This window comes from Etheostoma cragini, chromosome 17, assembly GCF_013103735.1.
Source record: "Etheostoma cragini isolate CJK2018 chromosome 17, CSU_Ecrag_1.0, whole genome shotgun sequence".
NCBI classification, from domain to species: Eukaryota; Metazoa; Chordata; class Actinopteri; order Perciformes; family Percidae; genus Etheostoma; species Etheostoma cragini.
The window spans coordinates 4818744-4844121 of record NC_048423.1 but is presented as its reverse complement, the minus strand read 5'-3'; the positions used below and the strand labels follow the sequence as shown (position 1 = coordinate 4844121).

General features: G+C 39.8%; 1 protein-coding gene across 1 annotated transcript in view; it reads left to right on the top strand.

Moving 5' to 3' along the window:
- The window catches only part of slc8a1b (solute carrier family 8 member 1b), a 126650-nt gene that overhangs the window by 16758 nt on the left and 84514 nt on the right, over positions 1–25378 (top strand). Inside the window, exon 4 of the mRNA XM_034897829.1 lies at positions 465–1255. Coding sequence (XP_034753720.1) covers positions 465–1255 — 791 coding nt within the window. The remainder of the gene's footprint in view (positions 1–464; positions 1256–25378) is intronic.

Below are 25378 nucleotides of genomic sequence, written 5' to 3'. Positions count from 1 at the left end.
GCATGATGGATGGTTGCTGTCATGGGAGCTTGACATCTCTACTTATTACAATACCAAGATGTTCATGTACCTCTTGGCACATTGGTTATAGCTGTGTAAGGCCTAACGGACATTTTGATAATCTGATGGATATGTCTGAGTGTAGCATATTCCTTAGTGTAACTAAATCACAGACACTGTTGATAAAAAAATTTTCTGACATAACAGTATGACTCATTAGGATCACTGTTCTTTTTACTGATTTTAATGTTGGATCCCCCCCCACTTGACACAACATTAAATCCTGTTTATCCAGACAAGCTAGCTGGAATTCTGTAAATCAGCTAGACAAGCTCAATGTTAAAGAAGTTGTCAGAGAGGATTTGGTCAATAGAGGATACTACACCTGCCATCTGGGGTCTAGACAGTTTTTAAAACAACTGCCATGCTTGCGTGCTTACATGTTTTATCTTTTATCTTAATAGGTGGAACAACTCATTGAGCTGGCCAACTACCAAGTCCTGAGCCAGCAGCAGAAGAGCCGCGCTTTTTATCGATGCCAGGCCACCCGGCTGATGACAGGTGCTGGCAACATCCTGAAGAAACATGCTGCCGATCAGGCACGAAAGGCCGTCAGCATGCAGGAGGTTCGCGCTGATGCTGGTGATAACGACCCAATCTCTAAGATCTTTTTTGAGCCCTGTTCTTACCAGTGCCTTGAGAACTGCGGCACCGTGGCGGTGAACGTGATGCGACGTGGTGGCGATTTGGGCAAAACCATTTCTGTGGACTACCGAACAGAAGACGGCACCGCCAACGCTGGCTCGGACTACGAGTTCACAGAGGGCGTGGTGATCTTCAAGGCTGGTGAGACAATGAAGGAGATCCGTGTGGGCATCATTGACGATGACATCTTTGAAGAGGATGAAAACTTCCTGATTCACCTTTCCAATGTCAAGGTGTTGACATCAGAAGGCGAGGAGCCCGAGGAAGGCGAGTCAGCTAATCATGTGGACTCAATAGTGTGTCTCGGCCTACCCTCCACAGCAACCGTAACCATCTTTGATGACGACCACGCCGGCATCTTTACGTTCGAGGAGCCTGTATTCCATGTGAGCGAGAGTGTTGGCACCATGGAGGTGAAGGTGCTGAGAACGTCGGGGGCTCGTGGCGTGGTCATGTTGCCATTCAAGACAGTGGAGGGAACAGCACGAGGTGGCGGAGAAGACTTTGAAGATGTTCACGGCATCCTGGAATTTCAGAACGACGAGATCTTGTGAGTAACTTTGACCAATTCACCTTTTAAATTTGATTAATACATGTTAATTTTATTCATGCATTATATTCATCTGCTTCACTGTCATTATCGGTTTTCCCTGATTATATCCCACGCTCTGTATCAGTGTGATGTTGCAAATGTTACTGCTGATTATGTGAGAAAGTGAGGGTGTGAGTGTGATGTGGTGGTCATGATGAGCGGTGAGGACAACTGCTCATTGGGGACTGAATCAACAATTCCCCACCCCTATTTAACTTCTCTCTACTTTGACTCTTTCACTCTCTTCTTTTATCTTCATCAGTCTGTTAAATCATCTTTGCTTTGGAACACGTTTTGCTACCGTTTTAGTCCTCTGTGGGTTTGATTAATTTCTACACACTGTACTGTTGTATGGTCAGCACAGTAAGTTGGTAAACTGGGTTATTTTTTTTGAAAGTTGATGGTTTGAATGTTAAGTAGACGGAATGTCAGGACAAGGAAATTGATTAAGAGTTGTTGAACCTTCCTTCAGCAAGGCACTTAAGGGTAACCCTACATGAGCTGGTTGCCAGATCAGCACACACAGCAGGGAATCAAGGCAATGCTTAGAAGGAGCACCTATCTAGTCAACTTAATTGGATACACAAAGGCTTTTATTGTCAGTTGCCCTATTAGGTGGCTTTATACTGTGTGAGAACATCCCAGAGCAACCACTCAGGCACTTACACAGCCAGCTAGCGGCTTATTTAGTTGTTTTGTTCTGTGTGAAAAGAACATGAGACTAGGCCTGCGTGATTAATCGTTCAAATCAAGATCTTGATTCACCATGTTCACGATTTAATTTTGAAATGAATTATTTTTCCCCGAATCGTGCAGGCCTACTTGAGACTCCATTTAAGGATCCCTGCTGTGGTGAAATGCCATAGCCACAGTTCAAAGCTCTTGTTAGCCAGACACAGAGGCCTTATTATCTGCTGGTAACTCACGATGAGGTCCATGATTGCTATTTGACCATGTTTCAGGAGGCCTTTTAGAACAGTGGTGATTTTACTCACAGCCAGCGACTTTGGCCTGAGACAAAACCTAAACTCAAAGTGTGTGTGCGTGCGTACATGCCTTTGTGTGTGTGTGTCTTTTCTGGACAGTAGCTGGCACTATGAGACTTAAATGTTGACTCATTAGGTGACTCTATACTGGTGTAGTAATTGGAATGCATTGTAACTGTGTTAATGGAAAATCTAAGCTTGTAGACGTCAAGCTCACACACAGGCTGTTATTGCATTTACTTTGTTATACAGTAGGTTCATGTTGTCAATATATTGCTGTGGTTCATAGCAATGCAAACATTTGACATGTATACTTAAAACACGTATACTCGCCATATGGCGGCGTTCTCACAATGAGAGGTGAAGTTGCTTTTTTACACAACTATTACTCTTTCACTTAAACAGCAGGGTGGGCGTGTTCACAATGTCACCGCAAATTACTGCAGTAAAGCTTTCTAGTGGTGGCGTAGTCCTGTTTGGCTTGTAACTTTAGCAAGAGTACAATAAACTTCACAGCTTCCAGCAGTTGGCCTTCTTTATCGTTTGGGCCACTTGCTAGTTGCCACTTGCTTAAAGGACGCCTTGGACCAATGGACCAATATATTATCAATTTATAATCACCGATGATTGGCTAAATAAATATCTTTTTGAAAATACATTTCTGTGTCTTCTTGGAAAGCTTGAGATTGGGAACTCATGCCACTGTGGCCCTGTAAAACTGATTGATATATTGGAAATGGGTCTAGGAAATAAATAAGACTTCACTAGGTTTAGATATGCAGTGGGGAGGAAATGTAGAGCTCCGTCTGTTTTTAGCTGGCAGGCATCAGTTGTTGGAAACCAAAAGTTAGCTTACAGTGCTTGTTTAGAAATGTTGGGATTGTTTGTAAGGAAGTCTAAGTAACAGTAGTCTAAAGCTTTCTCTGTGTCTCTTTCTTTTTTCTGTTTTTGGTCATTTGAAGCAGATGTCTGCAAGGCTGGCTTTTTCAACCTGTGGCATAGTTTCCATAGCGTACAGCTCTTACAGCTCCTACAGCCAGGACTAAGTGGGTTTTAATAACACTTTGTCCAAATCAAATGATGGACTGTCCTTCATCCTGCTATCATGGTTACTGTGTGTGTGTATACTCTTGTGTACATGTGGTTGTTTCCTAGCGGAAAGACCCAGAGGTGAAGCAGAAACCAGTGCCTGAAGTGGAAAGCAATTTGACCACATCTTTATTAATTCAATTAATGTAAACATTTGAAAATTGTAAAAAACTACAGAGATTGCATTATAATAGAAATGTAGTCATTGATTCCAATAGTAGTGAAATTTCATAATTCTTAATACCTAATTCGATACCACAGTAAAAACCACAACAATAAGTCTCATATCTTACTTTACAACATATATACTACCAGTCAAAAGTTTGTATATGCTTTGCCACTCAAGTAAATGAGAAAGCATGTCCAAACTTTTTGATTTGTACTGTATTAGAGGATAACAGTTGAGGGGGGGACTTTTTTTGTTTGTTTGTTACTGTTTTGGTGTGGCGTGGAGGTGTTTGAGTAATTCCATGAGTTCACCTGGAACTCCCAGACAGCAAACATGTTTAGTTACATCTATTTCTCTCTGTCGGGGTTTTCACATAGAACTGGGCTCGTTAAAGTTAACCTAACTGACGTTATAGAGGTACCCCCAAAACAAGCACTAAAGTTAGCTAAATGTCAGCTATTGTAGCTATAGTTAGGGTGTGGCAGCCATGGCAGAGAGAAACAAAATTACTTTCTGATTGGGAGCTCCAGGTGGAGTTGTAAAAGCCGTTGCTGTAGATGTAACGGGACGGTAAAGCCGTGCATGAACATGAGACGCTCTGTTTTTCTGTGCTGGTCGGCATTCATCTTCTTCTCCAGCATTTAGCGGCAGAATAGAACACTTGTAGGCGCATATTGCCCCCGTCAGGTCCGGAAGAATTGCATTCCCTCTCACCTACAGTACTGTAGAATAACGTCATCAAATCAATAATATAATCAATCAATAATAATCAATAAAATCAATTTGCTGCGCTTGTCCCAGGATAAGCTTTTTTTGGGGGGGGGGGGAAGCATTCCCATAGAAATACGTAGTGTATATCATCAATAAGCCACTGGGGCCCTGAGTATGTCCCTTGAGGGAAAAGCAGAGTACATTTTTGCTGCAAAGAAAAAAAGGAATTAGAAAATAGCTGATCTAAATTGGATGGCCTCCAGCCTAATTCTACCCTAATTCTGTTTCTCTGATGGAGAGAGAGAGAGAGAGAGAGAGAAAGAGAGAGGGAATGAGAGAAATAGGGAGGAAGGGAGGGATTAATGTAGGGAGGGTACAGTTATATAGATAAATGAGTGTGAATGGAGGAAGTGATGGAAGGAGGAGCGAGAAGGGAGAAACGTTATAAACCTCCTAAAGTTTTGGACTTTTCCCTACTTATCATCCCTGTTTTTCCTTTTTAGCTAATCCTTCATTCCCTTACATTTGTCTTTCTTGCTGTCTGTAACAGGCCCAATGCAATATGTCTCCAGAATGGTTTGTAAAGGCTTGTCTAGATAGGAAGAGAGAGATGAAGGTGTGAGATATAGGTAGAGTACACGGACAACCCTACAGCACTCAGCAGCATCAAATTATTTCTGTATTTGTTAATGCACCATGTCACAGAAAATACCAGCTCCGTCCTGCATATTTCACTGTGTGTGTGTGTGTGTGTGTGTGTGTGTGTGTGTGTGTGTGTGTGTGTGTGTGTGTGTGTGTGTGTGTGTGTGGTTTAATGCACCAATACAGTTGCTTGCTAGATTTTGTAGTACTAATATTACTTCCTGCTACTGTGAATGCAACTACAACTACACTGCCATTTTATTATTCCCACTATTATTGCTACTGCAACAACTGATATTACTATAGCTGCATCGTTTGCTGTTGCAACACTCACTTAGGGCAACCATTATACAATGGTTAGTCCTACTTCTCCCTCAGGGAGGACACTGTTTGCTTTGCTCTACCTTATTATAGATCCAAGACAAAACTGACAGAGGGATGGGACTGAGTGAACAACTCACGCTTACAAATATGTCGGCTAATTCAGCACCACGGACAGCACCATGGAGTCATCCAAAACATAGCAGAGTTGGGCTACTGAAATTTCAGAGCCGTGGTCGGGGCCATAGGTTCTAACTCTCTTTCTCTAAATCTCAGGCAGATAAAAAGGTCAGGCAGACTAGACTAACATATTCAACTAAACAACCCCTCTGACCCTGGCAGGTTAACAAGGGGCATGCATTTTGGTCATTTTACTAACAAGGGGATAGCATCCCTACTCAACTCACCTACAGCTTAAAAACCATGAAAATTCCGCAAAAATGTCAATCTTTTAACAAGTCCTGTAGTTTATCATTTTTTACAACATTTATTTAGTTGACATGATTTTGCATGTCAATAATACAAATGGATTTGGTTCAATTTAGTAAATGTGGCACTTATCAGCCTTCTTTAAATATTAGCAGTCCAAAGCAAATTGTCTAATTGCACATACCCAGAGTGTAGGCTGGATTTGGGAGGTTATAATGAAGTATATTTTAATTTGAAAATAATTACATGCAACACTAGAAACAATTTAAACATGGAAACTGGAGTTAGGTTGAATTATTTTACTCCAGTGGCTCTTAAAGTGTTCATATTATGCTTTTTGGCTTTAACCTTTCCTTTATTTTTGTATCTTGTGTGTGCATGTTATAAGGTTATTACAAAGTGAAAAAGCCCAAAGTCCACCCCAAAGGGACTTACCATCTCCAACAGAAAACACTGTTCACAAACTGCTCCAAACAGCTCTATTGTAGTCCAGTCTTTACTTCCGTGATGAACGAGTGTCATTTTGGAACCTGTTATAATGCTCTACTAGCTGCTAGTACTAGCCCTCATACTCTGCTTCTGACTGGATTGTAGTGCTGACCTAGCTACTGTGCATGGGTGACTACAAACATAGATGAAATAGAAGTGAGATGCCTCACTCTGTAGCTAAAACAGAGAGCTCAACACCACAGGGTGAAAAGAGGAGCTGCAGTAATGTGCAGTACATCAAATATATATATATATATATTTTTAAATAACCCTTGTGAACCTATTCTGTTACAACCTCTGAATACAATAATGAACCTGAAAATGAGCATAATATGAACACTTTAATTTAGTTTTACTTTTAAACATAATGTTTTAGGCTCAATATCAGACTTTAGACTTTATTAGACAATTATTGCACCATAATCCTAATGTTCATATGCATCTACTACACACTATCTTACCTGTTACATGTTTAACAGCTTTTTCCAGAGCACCTTCCAGCAACCAACGTGGCTTAATATTTTTTGTTTATAGATGGCCCTGACGGAATTACCAGACCACTTTATATAAAATAGGTCAGCAATTCTTTTTTCCAAAAACTATATTTGAAACTATATTTTTATGACTCAGACAAGGACAGCCGGGTGTATTACCTGTCATGCCAGTTGTTCAGTCATGTTCATTCATCTTGGTCTGTAAAATGTACATAACCTGGTGCTGTATGGTTAATTAGTTAAAAATGAAGCAGTGTTTCCGAGTCAATTAACATGTTTTACAAAAACAGACACATTAAGGTCAAAAGAGTTACAAAAACAGATCAAGCAGGTGGATGGACACACATGTATGCATGTGCATACACACGCAGGTACTTGCAATCTATATACACACCTTGGTTTTGCACACACTCATGCAGAAAAAAACGCACACACCGGATCACACATGAACTTGTTTTGCAATAGCTTGGTTTTGACTTGTAGTCAATCACATTTGGACCCTGTGAGGTAGTAAATACATGGATCCCACACACAAAAACATGTGTTTGAAAAAAACATCAAGCCAATTATACAATTTCCATAAACAGACAGCAAGTGGAGAAACATGGTACAGTCAAGAATCCAATTATGCTCCCTCCTACACACACACACACACACACACACACACACACAGAGCAGACTGGGACTTCACACTCCAATTACCAGCACAAATTGGCCATTTTAGATGCATGCTTAGAAGCTATAGGACCGTGGGTTGTGTGTAGGCCTATTTGAGGTACAGTACGTGGAATAATCCATACGTCATATGAGCGTGCATGTGTGTGCTATTTAAAAATATAGTCACTGTGCCGATAGAAGTGGATTTGGATTTGTTGGAACTCTAAAATGGCATTTTGTTTTTGTTCAGGGTAACGCAATGTGGCTGATTGTCGGCTTGAAAGATTGTCACATTTGCCCTGTCATAAAAGTTTAGAGGGAGGTGATTTCAGATGCTGTTTTTCCATGTGACAAGCACTTCAATTAGTTAAGTAAAGCACATTTAAAGACTTTTTAAAATGTAATCACATAATGTTACAATTTCTAGACTCTACTTATGACAATCTAATATGTTTGGTATAATTGGATTGGATTTAGTTATAATATGTCTAATAGGCCTATAAACACACAGTAACAAAAACAACACACAGACACACACACTTATGACATTCACACATACTTTCACATGTCAGTGAGGCAATAGATGGTAATGAGCCATGATGAGGTTTCACACAATGTACACACGTACACACTCCTTCCTTCTGCAACAGCATTATCATTAGTAAAAAACAATGACTTAATTATCAGAGAAGATACGTGTTGTGGGAGAGCACCATTTAGTTTAATGTTATAAAGGACAGATGATTAAAACTGTGTTAGTGTGTGTGTGGGCCATTCCTGTGTAGTGTCTTTAAATTTGCTTTTATTCTAATGAACAGTAAAGGGCTGTAAAATAATATCTGTGTGGTGCTTATTCCTCCTTACATTTATGCATAACCATAACACACACACACACACATTCAAGCAAGGTTGTGCCTTATGAGGTGTGAAGGTTGTGAGCTCAGGTTACAGAGTACATGGTATTAACACCTCTCTCACACCTGTTAATGTGTGTGTGCTGCACAAGATTGTATTAGAAGTGGATGTATTCGACTGAGAGCATGTGTTCTACTGCTTAAATGATACGCCAATTTCTGTAATGCTTGGATATTGGCCAAACATTTATATTTTTAATGTTTTACAACGTAATGATTACAAAGATAAATACATCAAATGGATAAGAGCTGTGAAGAATTGAGAGCTAAAGGGAAAGTTTAGTAGGCCTACAAATGGTAGCTGCCTGTGAGAGAGGAGAGAAAGTATAGGACTGACATCATGTGTTGGCATCTTCTCGCCACTCTTTCCGTGGAAGTCAGCTTTTATCTCGGGCAGGCTGCCACAATTTTTCTCATGGAGAGTGCAATCAATGTTTGAAAATCTCTTGTCAAGATCATTAAGTAGTTGTTTGTGTGAGTTTTTTTCCATTGTATACAATGCTAAACAAACATTTTTTAAGTAACCTACGTTGTTTTTATTGGACACTTACATAAGAATAATGAGATGATTGAACACTTATTTTCAGTTGGAATGCATGGCTGTTCGGGTTGTATGAGTGTGAAAATTAGCCTATTCAGTCTTTTTTACTACAGTGAACAACGAAGAGAAGAGAAGAGAAGAGAAGACAGGTTAGCAGCTTGACAAATGAGCCCTAACCAGCTGCCTCCACGAAACATTATCGCCTTGGCAACCGCTGGGATGGAGCACGAGAGAGGAAGAAAAGAGACTCTGAAAGAGATAGAGAAGGAATGCAGAGCGAGAGAGTGATAAAAGACATGAGAGGAAGAAAGAGGGTGGTCTGGTGTAGAGTGATAGAGCAGAGGAGAGAAATATATAGAGTGACAGACCAGATGGGAAACTATATTTTCTTGTTATTTGTTCATATTGCTGCCAGATGTGTCCTCTCATTATGTTCAGATTAGCTGATTTTGATCGATCAGTGGGAGCATGAGTCATTTTGCAATAATGAATTTAGGATGCTTATTACTGCTGAACAACTACTTGATGCAATGTCAAAGTAATGCCTCATGACATTTTGACATAAATAATGGTCCATTTTGCAACAAATAATTTGACGCAACACGCACACTTAATGTAAGCTCTCACATATAGTAATGGTTGCATGTTTGCATCCACATGTTTGTATCCAAATTAAGTGATATCGAAGGAAAAATGCCTTATGGAAACAGTCAAATTTGATGGAATTTTATGAATATCGACTCATAGGAAATAAGTTTGGTCTCATTGGATTTAATCTTGTCGATACACGGCTTATGCGATTAAATGCTGATAGAAACTTAATTTCCGGAATAAATAATGAATTGCGATTTAAGTTTAGGTCATTTTACGGTTGCAACCCGCCACAAAACGAAGAAGAAGAAGTTGTAGTTCGAACTTCAGATAATTTGATTAAGTGGATGGAAACTTAGCTTTGGTTAATATGCAGCTACATCCATTTGTCAGTGACGGCTCAGTTTACCATTTATCTGAGCTGCTTGGAAATTCAGGCTCCTGAAACAAGTATGGGTGGGTTTTTTGCCATCTGTAGAGCTGTGGATCTTGCTCACTAACAACAGGAAGGCGGGACTGCTAAAAGCAAAGCAGTGGATCAGTAAATCTCCGTCAGGTTTTCAAAGGAAGGATGAAAGACTGATAAGTCTCTGTGTGCTCACACAAACATACACTGCATGTCAGTGCTGTTTGTACAGCCATAGCTTTTTTTGTGAAAAGCCACAAGTTAGAGCTTTATCTCACATCAGACAATGTTAGTTTTAAAGGATTATCCCCTAAAACAATGTGGCAAGTGGACTCTTGATGTGAGAAGCAAACTTCAAGGATTGACTCTGCTTTGTCACGAGACCAGAATCAGGGATTACTTGCCTTGGTGCAGTGTCAAATCTCACAGGTTTCTTTTTTCTTTTTCCTTGTTGGGCTTTAACTGAACCTGTATGAAAAGGGGAAAAATATGGATTGCAATTTATTTTAGCTTAGAATTGATATCACGATTCTCTGCCACGATTTTTTTTCTCACAAAGTGTAATGTTTATTGCACACATGAACCATGACAAAACAAAACAATTTTTTTGGTACCTATACGGAGCAAATTAAAACCTTTTTTATACAGTCTATGAGAAGTAGTAGCATTTGTGATGCAGTCGGCTCGTAAAGCTAAATAAGAATCTAAGAAACAAAAAAAAGTGTAGGCAAATTTAGGCATCTTTTATCGCCAAGTATTATTATGTATTTAAAGGTCATATGTTAAATCAACCATTAAACTCCACCATTTAGAGCAATTTGATGTTTATGAAGAGGCAGACATTAGCCAGATTCAAATCTCTGGCATCTCTACATCGATGGCCTATCTCTGTGCTTGTTACTTATCTACAAAGGAAGCGCTTTAGGAACGCTGGTGTATTCCCTGGCCTGTCTGCCCTAAGTAGTTTTAAAATGGATGACTATGAGCAGGCTAATACTATTATGGTGATGTACATTTTTTGGCGAGAAGGGCCTGTGATGTTGGAACTGAATCTCAACGGGTTATTTATCCTCAACGTCAGTCACAGAGGCACCGCAGAGGCAGGAAGACTGCCAAGTGTGTTTGTGTGCGTGTGTGTGTGTGTGTGCGTGTGTGTGTTGAATTGGCAGGTCAATTGAAACTGATGTTGTTATAATGTATGTCCTGTTTTACTTCTGCTACCTGAACTCTGATACTTTGTTGGGTCTCTTAAGAACCTTAACATTTAAATCAGGCTGTTTCCTTGGGTAAAGCTTGTGGCCCAGGTTGTGTTTGGGTTTGGTTATTTTTGGGTTATGATGGCCTTATGTGTCATCTGTTTTAAGTAAGACACACAATGACCAGTGGGAGAACTAAAGATGTTGATAAAGGCTGGGTTCAGGTCTCAGTTGTGCATATGTGTTTGTTTTTATGGCTTAGAAGAGTGAGGTAAACCATACTTGAGTCAGGGATATAAGTCAGGAAGACAACAAACTGCCAGTGCGTGTATGTGTGTGTTCATTCAATTTACTCCGGCTTTACTTGTTCTTTTATCTTCTTTTTTTCTCAGCATGCTGTTCTATTAGTGCAGTGTTGCTGCGGGTAACCGCGGTAATGGCTGGTGCAGTATGCGGTCAAACACTGCCAGTTGTAGTGAAAGTAACGACCATATCATGCTCTGCTGGGCTCCTTTTTTTCTCTGTTGTTAATTGTACTGCACTGACAGAGAGAGTGCAGAGGATAGAAGGAAGGAGAGGGAGAGAAATTAATGGAGGTAAAGAAAAACTGGACTGATGCAGGAAGGACTGTGAAGAAATTAATAGACAAGAGAGACGAGGAGCAAATGAAAGGGGAGCAGTGAGAGAGACATAGATGAACCAGACTGAGAGAGAAAGAGGCAGAAACAAATGCATCCTCTGTCCCTCTCTCCTCTATCCCACCATCTACGATCTCTTGTGCTGTTCATCCCTCCCGACATCTATTACACCCTTTAAATTCAAGACTTGATTTGTGACTAAACTGCAAAACTAATAACACCACCACCCGCCTCAGCTGTAGATAAGTTTAAGTTCTAACAAATGTTATATGCCAACAGACTACACTAAAATGCGTACATGTTTACAAAGGCTTACAGCAAACATACCTCCTAATCATCAGCATGTTAGCATTTCCATTGTTAACATGTTAGCATGCTGGGGAGTCAGTAAATGGTCTAAACCATTTTCTTGGCCCATCTCTAATACATCTCTAAATTGTTGTGTGCTTTACTTTATTTTATGGACTCTATTTTCTACCCTGTCCTTTTTACGTCTTTGCATAGCATAGGAAAGAGAGTAACTCAGTAACTCAGCTTTATCTTTTTTAAATTTGCTACTGTTCCTCTCATCTCATTCTTGCCCTCTTCACATCACTCCGTCGTTAACTGTGATAAACAAAGACATCAGCCTGAGATCCAGCAGCACCAATAAATCTGCTACAATTTAATTGCACATGATAGCTGATGGATCAAACCTCTTAGCTGGAATACTGCTGTGTTTGTCTTTGTACAATTTCCCTCCCAAGAGTCTTCACTTCCCCCGTCATACACCCTGTTTATGTTTACAACACTTTGACATAGCCAGCATAGTTTTGGTCGGTTAGAAACAAGTGGAACTTTTCCAAAAAAGGATGAGACTATGTTTGGACTGATGCTAATACAGATGGGTAGATGATGTAAGAAGTCCACTGTTTGGTTGAAGACTTGATATACAACTGCAGTGGGATTTTTTAAGTTGTATCTAGGAGTAAGTGATGGACAAGAAAAGCAATGCATTAGCCACATGTTAGCACTTGGGTAGAAAGATCTACATATCTTCAAAATCCTTGAAGTGAAAGGAAATTGCTGCAACACATTTAAATGAAATCTCAATTAACATAACCACAACCACAGACTCTCAGGGAATGTGGGAATAAAAAAGCCGTTATATGGCTAGTATTCTCTAAAATCCAAGATAAAACATTAGGTATTTTTTCACTTTAATTAGTGTTTGTGCAAATCTGTGTTGCTCTTTTATTGTAACACATCTAGTCTCGCTTTGCTAGAACTTCCTTCACAGCTCTGCAGAGGAGGGTCTGTTTAATCCACATAGCATTCTGTGATGGGGGAAAAATGTGATCTGGTTTATTGTCTTTAAACCAATCACAATCGTCTTGAGCGGCACTAAGCAAAATAGTCTCGAAATTAGAAATTAGAGCTCGACTGACAAAGGATTTTGAAGGCCGATACCAAAACTAATATTTGGTTATTCAAAAATCTGATATTCCGATTACATTTTTTTTCTTTTAAATCAAAAAATGCATTACAAAACATAAACAGATTTCCCTAACATTATTTATTTGTAGTTATTTATATGTTTTTACTAAAATAATATGATAATAATTTGTATTGTATAAACATAACAGAGGAACCTCAAAATATAATAAAGTTCTGATTAATAAAATATATTAACATTCAAACTTAAGATATACAACTTAAAGTCCTTTGAACAACAACAACAAAAAATAGTGTTGCCAACAGGGACGTTACCACTCATAACATGGTTGACCTTCCGTCTTTATTTTTTAAATATTAATTTAATAGAATCATTTGTTTGTCATTATAAATGATTCTGATTTTTTTAATTATTAATGCCGATAACGATAGATCGGGATATGCCTAATATCACCTAACATGTTATTTAACACATACGGACATCCGGCCGAAAGGAGTGCGTGCGGTGGGATTTCCGGGCGGCGGTGGACCAATCCCGGAAGTGCAACGTCAAGGATATAGCTATAACACATCAGAGCGAGCACTCTTACTTTGAAAGCAAGCCACTTCCTGCTACTCCCCTGTGGCTACTGAGTAGTATTTTTTCATGGTTCAATAGTTTGTTCTGTTAGTTTGCTGTGGTAGATGACACTTTTCCAATTCTCTAATTCAATTCTGGCATAAAATGGTTCATTGGAGAATTGACTGTGAATTCCCACCTCTAAAGGCCTGTTAATCATATGGTTGTTGGTTGAATTTCTAGGTTGAGTGAAGACAAACCGGGGTGGGAAAAGAAATGATAACACCCTCCTAAAATGTGTTACTAGTGGCCTAAAGGTTAAGAGGAGTGGCTTTGTATTTGTAAGATGGCCAGGTCAAATCTACAAGTGAGCTGGGACAATGTGGGCGGGGGAGTTGTCAACAAAAATTTGTGAGGTTCCCTTTTGGTAAGCTCCACATGTGGATTTTCCAGGATGTAAATGAGGTAGTTGCTGGGAAAGAAGCAACTGTGCCTCGCCTGTCCTTGGATAAATAGAGTTGAGGAAATCTATAAGAGAATCCTCTCGTATGTTTAGTTTATCCATTTTTCCTTCTTCAAACATGCATTAAAAATTCAATACTGTACATTTCAGTTTTTCTCACACTGCTCTCATAGCACCAAAACCCCTTTTGTCTCTGATTTCACTCACTGTGGGAGTATTCCGTTAATGAGAGCGGCAGAGAAATACACAGCACTGCTAATGAGCTACAGGCCTGTGGAAAGTGAGACAAAAAAATCTGCACATTTTAAACTAATTGACAACATTGTTTATAAACCCATTAGTAATACTCACAGTATCAACACTGTGACATGGAACTTTAACTTCTATTCTTATAATGAATAATTCAGTTAAACCTCATATTCTTGGTTAGTCATTTCAATTTATCACACGTAAGTAGATGATTTCTTCTTTTTCTGCTCTACTAAATAATCTGTATGTATGTATTGTATTGTCAGTTGGGTCTTGTGAATAATTTGGAGGCAGGAAGTTGCTTAGCCGTTTTAAGATCCTGTGCAAGAAAGTAAAAGATAAGAAGTGATTCATGTGGAGCTGGGAATTGTAGGTGAAGTTACTGCAAGATAATACAGCTTGCCTTTAAATGCAATGCTGGTTTTTCTGCTTCTCATGAAGCCCACATGCTAATACACATGGCTTTTCAGTGATAAATCCTTATTCTTGGTGTGGAGTCCATTTGTGATCCAGTGCTGGACCTTCTCAACATTTCACTGATAAAAAAAGAACACTCTGTGAGAAGTTTCTGTGGGTGCATTACTTGAAAGGTTTAGTAATCTAGATGAATCCAGTGAGCATAGCAAAAGTAGCACAGTTAAGTAGGATGTCCGGGGTGAGCTTAGAGCTGTGATAACCAAGTGGAAGTTAAACTGATTTGTGTTGCTTAGTGGCCCAAATTTTTGCAATGGATTTAATGCACGAGAGTCAATCTTGCCTACACACACACACATGCACACACACACACACACATACACACACACACACACACACACACACACACACACTCTCTGCGCTCTTCTGATAGCTGCATTTGCTCACCGCATGAAGCGAAGGGACACACCTTTGCCATACTCCCTGGTTAAGTGCAGTGTTGGACAGTGAAGGACACACACTATCTCTCTCTCCCTCTCTTGCTACTGCAGCTGCAGTGTAAGCTAATCTGTATGAGCTCCAATGTGCAGAATCCCTGGCTTACAGAGATCTGATACCGATTTATCCGTCTCTATTATTCATCTCTTTCACTCTTTCTATCTCTTTGTTCAAAGCTGCAAACATATTACATCTACATGCTCTCTCAATGAAACAGGCTGATCAGGAGATTCCAGGCTCCGATCTTTGATTGATTTCACGCATTAAATCCACTTCAGTCATGAGCAGGGATTTAAATAAAGGGGAGGAGGCAGTTTAGAGATCTTTAAAGCTGCAGCTCATCAACACTGGTAATGTCTTCACAGTTCAGTTGTTGTGTTGTCTTTCTAAGATTTAAACCCTAGTTGGCAATTGGTGCATGGCCCTCAGCAATCTTACTGTGGGACAGAACGGGCGCTGCACATCAATCTTGGATTGCGGTTTTAAGATTAATTTCCAATGTAATACATGACTAGATGTCCTAGTTTGCCATGGATTTGATGCTCAGTCACAGACTCGAACAGGATACAGTATCGCACCTTCACTAATAATATAAATTAATAAAATCTTAACTTTTGATTCAATGGAAGACCGTACGTGGGCAGTCTTGTTCTTTAAACCTGCATGTTTTTTTCTTTTCTTCATTTCTGCATGTAGGTGTGCAAGGGCATTTTTTTCCAATTTACCAGAAGCCATGTGTGACTCAAATTCTTGTCTTTCTTCTTTCTCTCTCCCATTGCATACAAGAACATAATCTGGCTGATGCAGGCACCAAGCTACCTATAGCTTTATCAACCAAAAAATGTTGTGAAAATGTCCTGACAAACCAGAGAATTAGCTTTTTGGTTATACTGCAGTTTTCAATATAATAAACTTTTCCGATGATAAGACAGTGAAGTGTTCATTGTGTAATAAGGTGTGTGTGTGTGTGTGTGTGTGTGTGTGTGTGTGTGTGTGTGTGTGTGTGTGTGTGTGTGTGTGTGTGTGTGTGTGTGTGTGTGTAAAAGAGAAATGGAAATGAGAGAAAACCTCACTTTAATCCCATCTGAGGTTCTTTAACCCTAAACCAAAGATAAAACATCTGATGTCCACTCTTAACTGAAACTATGTGTAGACCTATACTGCATGTTTGGTCTGGCTACTTTAAAAAAGAGAATCTTAAAGCAGTCTTTAAATACTTATTATTTAACCACTACTTAACCACTTATTTTTTATATTCTTTTTTGCAGAGAGTTAGATGAAAACATTGATATACGTTTTACAAGGAGTTATTTTTAGGATTATTTCTTGACCAGAAGCAGTGACATGACACTCCCATATCTATATTTACCAAACCGACATATCTTCTCATCTGTCTCTTACACAGAGTAACGGAACTATTCCTTCAAGGTCATGCTCCTCCTCACACGAATAAAAGAGCGCAGTCTAACACACACACACAAAGACATACACAGACATACAAATGATTATAGCCACTGTGGCACTTTTAGACCTCTTGGCCACGGCATCGTGTGTCACATCTGTGTGCTGTGATGTGGCACTGACGGCCATTTTATGACGTTGTTTTTACCCTTAAGCTGGTCTTTAAACAGCAAAGTGTACAAAAACCCTGTAGACAAATGTTACGTGCATACACACTATGTATGTGTGTGCTTTTGTATAAAAAAGAGAGATACTGGCTACAGCTATGCTTAGTGTTCTGCTGTTAACTAGCTTCTAGCTTATGTTCACTGGATAACATCTCCACATACTGTAGGCCTACATATCGTGCAGCTGGCAGAGAGAGTAAAAGTGGGAAGCAGTGAACAGTTACACTGCCAGCTTTAACACTGATATGACATGTAGAATGTGTGTATGAGAAAGACACTCAGAATGTTGTGTGATTGTGGATGTATGGTCTACTAACATGCAAGCATATTATTATAGTCTATATGTATAATGCATGTGTGGATAATATGCAAGAAATAAATTATATAAAAATCGTAATATCATTTTGGGTCCTGTGGGATCTGACCCCATTGAGTTCTCCCGCGATCCTGGGAACAACAGTATAATTTGACAATTCCAGCTGGGAATTCCCTTGCAGCTTTTACTGGCCTGGAATGTGTCAGTAGAGATTCAGCGGAGGGATTTACCTCCATGTCCTCATATGTCACTGAGCTCTCATAGGCTAATGTTGTGTCGTTACCATAGGAGTTGAACCCAGGTTATGCATGTGGTCCTACATGTAGGTGTTCAACCCCAGCAGTGACACTGGCTTTTACAGTAGATGAGTCTAATTGTCAACATGGAGGCTGCACAGTAGCACGCATTGATGCATCCTAACAAGATAATACGTATTTTAATTAGTCAAAATTTTCTTTAAACAAACAGAATCATCTGCCACTGAGAGATGATGATCCCTTGATTCCCCAAAAAATCCCCTAGTTTTGTATCATCATTTTTAATTATGTGCATATTGGAGAAACTAAATGAATCAAGCTTTATGAGAGACTTCATGAACATTTTCCATGTATTTCAAGGAACATTGTATGCACCAGAAACACATGGACCTATTTGACAGACTGTTGGCAACCACTGCTCTTAACTTATATAGACTTTTATGCTATAGACTGAGTACTATACTGTCTTGCTTGAACAACATTTTGCTCATCTGGCAAAAAAATTGAGTTAAGTCTGTCTAGACTAACGAGTAGTAAACGTTTCTCTTGAGAGACTAGACACTATGAAGACTGATTCTCTAGAGACTAAAAAAAAATATTTCTTTTGAGTTATGACCAGATGTTACTGTTATTTTCTAAAGGCTTAAAAGAGCAAAAAGCAAAATCCTAAATAACCAACAATATAAATGTGTTCTAACCTCTGCGTTTACTGTATAGAGATCGGAATAGGAATGTGGGGATGTCTTAAGTTTGTTAAGGCTAATTGATGGACTTTAATGAGATGGACGGGGACTGATGAAGACTGGACACTTAAAGGTTAGCTGAGTGCACTTCACCTGATTTAGAGAATCAGGTTTTTCTTCTTTAAAGTTATAGTGAGGTTAACGATATTAAATAGACTAATCAATGCAAAGCAAAATGGAGGAAAAGCTGCTACATCAGCAAAACAGCATGACAAACTCATCTTTTTCATTCAAAACCAATTACAAAAACTCTACTCTTCTCATCATGGTGGAAAACACACAAAATGGCATTAAGATCATAACCAAAACTCTCCATGGAAAGGCAGGCTAATGACATTCTTTAAGCATTAGCTTCTCTTGAGGCAAACCAACCCACCACCTTTTATATAATCATGGAAAACTCTGGGATAATTACCTAGCTTGGGAGCAAAATTGGACATTAGAGATGAATAAACCAAATGTGACAAATTAAACTCCTTTACATGTTTAGCATGTCAGCAATGTATTTAATACAACACCAGTATCAGTAAGTTGCTATGTCATCCTGATATAGAAAAGGTATCAATTATGTATCATGTTGCCAGAAAAGAGCAACAGCTAGCAGAGGCGGACGGCAAAACTTAACAACGTAACATTTTCAATAAATGGAAATAGCAAGTCCAGTGAAAAAAGATGGAGAGAGGCAAATAAATCCACTCTCCCACATGTCAGCAATGGCAGGTTGTCTATATGTTGGAATACTGAGCTATCCCACAATGCCCTTGTGGCTCTGCTGCATGGCTCCGTGGTGACAAGCATGTCCCTGTCAAGCATGATTGGATGAACGGACTGTCAGTGAGGACAGGTGTGAATGTGTGTGTGTGTGTGTGTGTGTGTGTGTGTGTGTGTGTGTGTGTGTGTGTGTAAAGATCTATGACTTCATATACTGAGAGTGAAGAATACCCACATGCCTGCTTCGTACACACACACACACATACAAGGCATGCATGTTATTGTAACTTGAGAGTAGGGCTGCACACTATTTAGTTTTTTTGTATCCTCATTCCGATATCAACTTGCGCAATAAACACATTGCGAACGGCTGTGACGCATCCCAAAAGACACTCAGAGATGTTTTTTGTTCAGAGAGCAAGTCAGAGATATAAACAGGTGCCTGATTATGCAATGCTTTATATGTAAGAACAAGAACTTTTAAGTTGGTTCCTGAACTTGATCGAAAGTCAATGTGTCAAGGATAAAACAGGAGTGATGAGTGACATCTTGCTCACCTTGTCAACAGCCTTGCAGCAGAGTTCATTGGGGAAGTTGGGGCTTGTTAGACCGAGGGAACTAAGCTTCTGGGGGGAGTGTTTGGCTCGAGGTCATGGTGCAAAGGACCCTAGGGTGAAATTACTCTGAACCATTCCTTTAATGGAAGACAAACATTTTAGCACTACTGACACGTTGTTAATGTTTCTCCGGATTAAAAAAACAAATGGCTGGATGTTATCAGCATAGAAATGATAACGGATATCTCAAAATTGCCTAAATATATGGCCTAGGGGAAGCATATACAACATAGATAAAACGCAGCCCTGAGGCACCCCACACGAAAGGGCAGTAGTAGCAGAAAAATAGGGACCAAGTGCTTAAGTTTTTCAAGCAAGATTGCGTGATCCACAGTATCGAAGGCTGCGCTAAGGCTCCAGCAGCACCAAAACAGAACATTTACCCGCATCCGAAGACATAATTAAACCCTTGGACACTCTAAGAAAAGTGTTTTTTGTAGAGTGTTTCTGATGGAAACCAGAATATTGTGTGTGTCCAAGAGAGCTGTCCAAGGCATCTTGGAGATTTGCCTATAGTTTGCGGGAGTTGTTGGATCCAGATTGTTTTTTTTCAATAGTGGCTGAACATCTGCATGTTTAAAATACAAAGGAACACAACAAGTTTGCAGAGAGCTGTTGATTATAGAGAGCACACAAGTACTCACGGACCCAAGGTCCTTTAAATAAGGAAGTTGGTATAACATCTACTGGGCTCGAGGAAGATTTCATAATGCTCACCAAGTAACTGAGTTCTTGCAGTGAAACTGGAGCAGAACGGTTCAAAACTGATGGCCGAGTGGAATGAACAGAACATGCAGTAGCAGAAGGGACGATGCTATTCCTGTCATCTTTAATCTTATTTTCAAAGAAAAATAGAAAGTCACTTCGGTCCCTATCTGAAAACACAGGCACTTCGGGAGGAGCAGGATTGAAAATGCTGTTGACAGTGTCAAAAAGGATTTTGGGTTACGCTTGCTGGAAGAAATAAAGTTAGAAAAGTAAGATCTCCTTGTCTCCTTAACCATATTATTATGTTCAGACAATAGTTCTTTGTGATCGATCTGGTGAACATGAACCTTGGTGGCTATCCACAAACAGTGATTGTCAATGCAGCGCCTGGGAGCTAGCTCAAGCTGTCAACACGAGCTGCACCACTGTGTATACACGTGATATGCTTTACTCTCCATATCACTTAACAAACACACCCCATCAATTTGGCGGTCTATTTCCCCCATGCTGCCCTGCACCTGTATCGCTGGATTTAAGCACCACCACCACCACCCTAGCACCCACCTGCAAGCTCCGGCCAGGGGGGAAGCTACTTTATCATCACTCCTTGACATCTCATTAGTGATTTGGTCAGTCTTGTCGCCAAACACAGTATTCTGCCGTTATAATAAACATTTCAAACGTGAGTTGTCAGACTGAAATATTGTTATTAGAATATTCAACGCATTGCATATTTTCCTCATCTCGTGCAGCCCTACTTGTGAGGACCTTGTGTTGACTTACATTCAGGTCCTGAAGTCTTGCCCTAACCTTAACAACAAAGAGTATTGGAGTTAATTTGGAGTTGTGGTTGTGTCCACTTTATGAATGTAAGTGCAATTTCAATCTTGAGAGACAAGTGGATGAACTAAAGAAATAGTTGATTATAGCAGATCATATGTGAAAATAAATTATTGGCAGGAACGCTTTGGGGCTTAGATTCTACCGGGAGATTTGTAACCGAGGGACATCTGCCCTGAGAAGTAGCAAGATAAATCCCCCCACAGAGTCCAGACACTGGTGGTTGATGATTCTGCAGCCATTCAGACTGGCGGTGATGGGAAGGTGGAGGGGCGTGCAGAACAGCAGCATGAATGTCCTAAAGGCGGAAAGAGAATCCTATTTACACAGAGGCAACAGCAGGATGATTGGCTAACGATGAAGGTGTGTCACTGAGCTATGAGACCAACTGATAAGAACCGTCGATGGTAGGATTAACAGTCCCACACAATGACAAAATGGACAAAAGTGAGCATGTGTGAGAGGAATGAATGGCTGGATGCATGATAAATATAACTACAGGCCTAAGCATGTAAAAGGCTAGTTGCTCAGGCTTTATGTTCCTCCACCTTTTAAGTTGTGTGAGTGAAACATCTGCTTCTTTGTCAGGTACATGTTCACCAGCAATGATCACAAACCATTGTCTGTCTGGCATTTAGTCCCAACCATTTTGGAGGGAACTGGGTTTATCAGAGTTTTTATATTTAAAACAGCTTTCAGGTTCAAACTTCAATTAAGTGGCTATAGATTGTCTGAGTCCTTTGTTTTATATATCTATTAGCTTTTTTGTTGATTGGATTTGTTGAATAATTGCTTTCAGAAAAACAAGGCTGAGCATTAGTATTGAAACAAAGTCAGACCAGCGTTGGATGTAGGCTAGCAGTTGATCCTGTTTCTAATGTAGCACACTGACTCCCATGATGCCGCAGAGGATGGGAGAGTGGGATCTTGCTCTCGCTCTCGCTCTTTCTCTCATATGTCATCTATCATACTTTCAAATTCATTTTAACTTTCTCTTAGGGATACTTTCAGTCTTTCATCACTATCAGCTCTTTGTATGTCATCTCTTTAAAAAAATTCTCACAGGCTGATCCTTGCATCCGCTCTGCACTGTAGAATTGGATAAATAGTATTACACCATGGATTAATATAAATTAATGTATTAGAGCACACACAAGGTTGGTGCTCTATACTAACAGTTTAAGGTACCCTAATTCTTTGTTATCACAGGTCAACATGTTACATGATTATCAGGCGGCTGCCGCAGCTTTACATTGCATAACCGCTCACTACCGGCCTCACTTTGCAACTTCTTTGTGTGTTTTCGTTGTTAGACCTAAAACATGCACACTGTAGGTTTTAGTGAGAAACACTGAATGTTAACATAACTTCTGTTTGTTTCAAAGAAAACACTGTAATAGTAGACAACTACCTTTATCTAATAACCAGAAACAAGACTGGGCATTAGGGATGCAAGGTTGTATTGTATTTTCGTATCTCAACAAAGCAAGCTTTTAGTTAGTTGAGGTTTTATTTTAGGAACTGTTTTGGATGAGCAACCATCCTCTGTGCAGTGATTTTTAGCTGTGCTGTTTCTTCTGTGATATACCACAACTAGAGCTATAATTTGTCATTTTGTGACGTGATGATGCTCGCAGCCTACTACCTTGTCCCATTTCAGGAGCCACCTGCTTCAATAGACACAGCCTGCTCTTTGGAGGACTGAGTCTGCACCTCTAGTCCTCCACCTCAAATAAACTGATTAAAGAGGAGTCACCACAGCCTTATTGCTGAATCTAAAATGAAACAAGTATCTTGCGTGCAATAGATTTTGTGATATTTAGCCAATTTAGGGAAAAGGACATTTCAAATTGAACAACCTTTTCAACTTTTGACTTCATTCTCAGTCTTGCAGACTTCTGAAGAGGACTCTGCTGAAATGGGACACAGCTGTAATGTAAAAGTTACCATTAAACTTGCTTTCAATGAGTGCAGTGTATGCTTGTGCTAGCAGCGAATCTATCACTGACACATGAAAAGAGTCAGATATTACCATGGGGTCGTAATAAAAATTAAACATGTCCTGAATAGGCCTGTATAATTAGAAGTGAGTGGGCAAAAAGCCTTGATATTCAAGACCACACTATATTTATTTCATCCTTGGACATTTTACTGTCCCCCATGGATCAATGTTGGTGGTTTGTGGGAGTCTCTGACGTGTTGATGTTTTTGCATTCTGGCTGCGAATATTTCTTTAATTCGATTCAAAATACAAGCCTGAAGCAGTCAGCAATTGTTGGCACCACTCTGCAAGCAAGTGGGAGTAAATGACAATCAATAAAAACCACTGCATCAACCAAAGAAAAAACAACCAACATGGTATTAAAGGAAGTGAATGAAGGGGAGGAAGAACATGTAGTTGGCGGCAGAGAGTTCTCTGGAAGGCCTGCTGACAGTATCCAGGGATGGAAATGGACATACACTGATACTAATCTTAGTGCTAAAAGAGTCCTAATGGCCAATAACCTATGCAGATGTATTATAGTTTGTATTAAGTGTTTATATTCCTCAAACACAATGGTAAAAAACACCTCTTTGTTTATGATTGCTTCAATATACCACATATACAAGCTAGTGGCAGGCTAGACAGTAGGTAAATGGCTGTAAATGGTTTACATACACACACTGATTGGCTTACATTTGCCCTTCTGTCTGTTGAATGTCACAGAGAGAACAAGCAAGGTCAGACAGCCACTAGCCATGTCCTGCTGTTTAGACACACGTCTCTGTGAATGTTACATCTCCGGCTGTTTGAGAATTATGTATTTGCTTCTGTGTCTATCTACTCTAGTGATGGAGCTGTGTAAAGTAGTTCTACACATTTACAGTAAAGCCATTAAAAGGCCTGAGTCTGTGTGTGTCACTTTGTGTCACTTCCAAGTCATAAAAGTCCTCCATTACACACTCTCTTCCTGCCTCCTTTTCTTCCAGTACACAGTAAAACCAAACTTTTCATGAGCGGCCCACACACACCACACTGCCAGCCTCTTCTGTTTGTCTGTGCTCCAAAGATTTCAGGCTGCAGTCATTTAGATTCAATCATATATTCGCAGAAAAACACTTTCTCTTCAGAACGTGTTGTCATAGAATGTATTCATTGGTGCCAAGGTGAACGCACAAATGTGTAATGTGTCCCTCTTCCGAGAGTGTGTTTTTAATCAATTTGCCGTTGTCCACAGGATCAGAACCTGCAATTCGGGAGCTGAAAACCAAAAAAGAATTTCACTTCACTGTTCAGAAATGCAGCTGATTTGTCATAGGACTGTATGTGAACTTAGTCCAGATCAGACAGAAAAAGATCAGATTCCATGTGTGTTGTCTTTCCATTCATGCTGTGCTTTTAACCTCAGATGTTTTGAAAAGAATAAACACTTTAGCTTCAGGGTTGCAGGATGAACATGGCTTTTGTGTTTTGCAGTACGTATTTTTTCTGATTGAAAATATACACACTGCAAAACAGAGAAGTCATCTATAGTTTTAACTTTGAAATAAATACTTAATGCCAAAAATGATATTTTAAGTATGAATTTTATAAATCAAGCACTTAAAATATACAGTGTTAATGAGTTCCGATTTATCACAGTATGCTGTTTTAGCCATTTTTGGGATACCCCCACACTGCATCTGTATGTGCGTTTGTGTGGCAAGACTGGGATCAAGCTCTGCAGTATGTTAATAATTGAACTAGGTACTATCCTTAGAGGCTATGCATTCACACACTCACACTTTGCATACTAAAAGGCATACAGTACATACACAAACAAAGCAAACTAGGTTTTGTGCACTGTCCCCATTGTGCCATTTGTGGCCACACTTTAATGCAGTTTTGTCTGCAGTTGCATGCAAACACACTTACAAGACTACTGTATACACAAACTCGCTTTTTAGAAGTGTGAATTAGTGAGGAGTTTGAGGAGGGGAACAAGGACAGAGGAATGAGAGAGAGAGAGAGAGGGCGAGAAAGAGGTTGGGTGAGCAAATGAAAAAGAAGTGGAAAGAAAGACCGAAAAGAAAAATCCCATTTCCATTGCTTCACACAGAGAGAGGGAGAGAGGAAGCCATATGGAGGATGGCAATGTGACAAACGTCTGGCCATAAACTGAAGCCAAGAAGAGACAGACCTAAAGGGAGGGTAGGGAGGAAGAGTGAGAGAGAGGGAAGGAAAAGAGAGAGAGCAGAATATGTAATTAAAGCTGTGATTACCAGGGTCTGAAATCATTTCTCCCAGTCTGCTGTGTTGGACTTGGCTTCTGGTCCATCTCTGGAAACTCCAATTAGTCATTTAAGTGTGTGTGTGTGTGTGTGTGTGTGTGTGTGTGTGTGTGTGTGTGT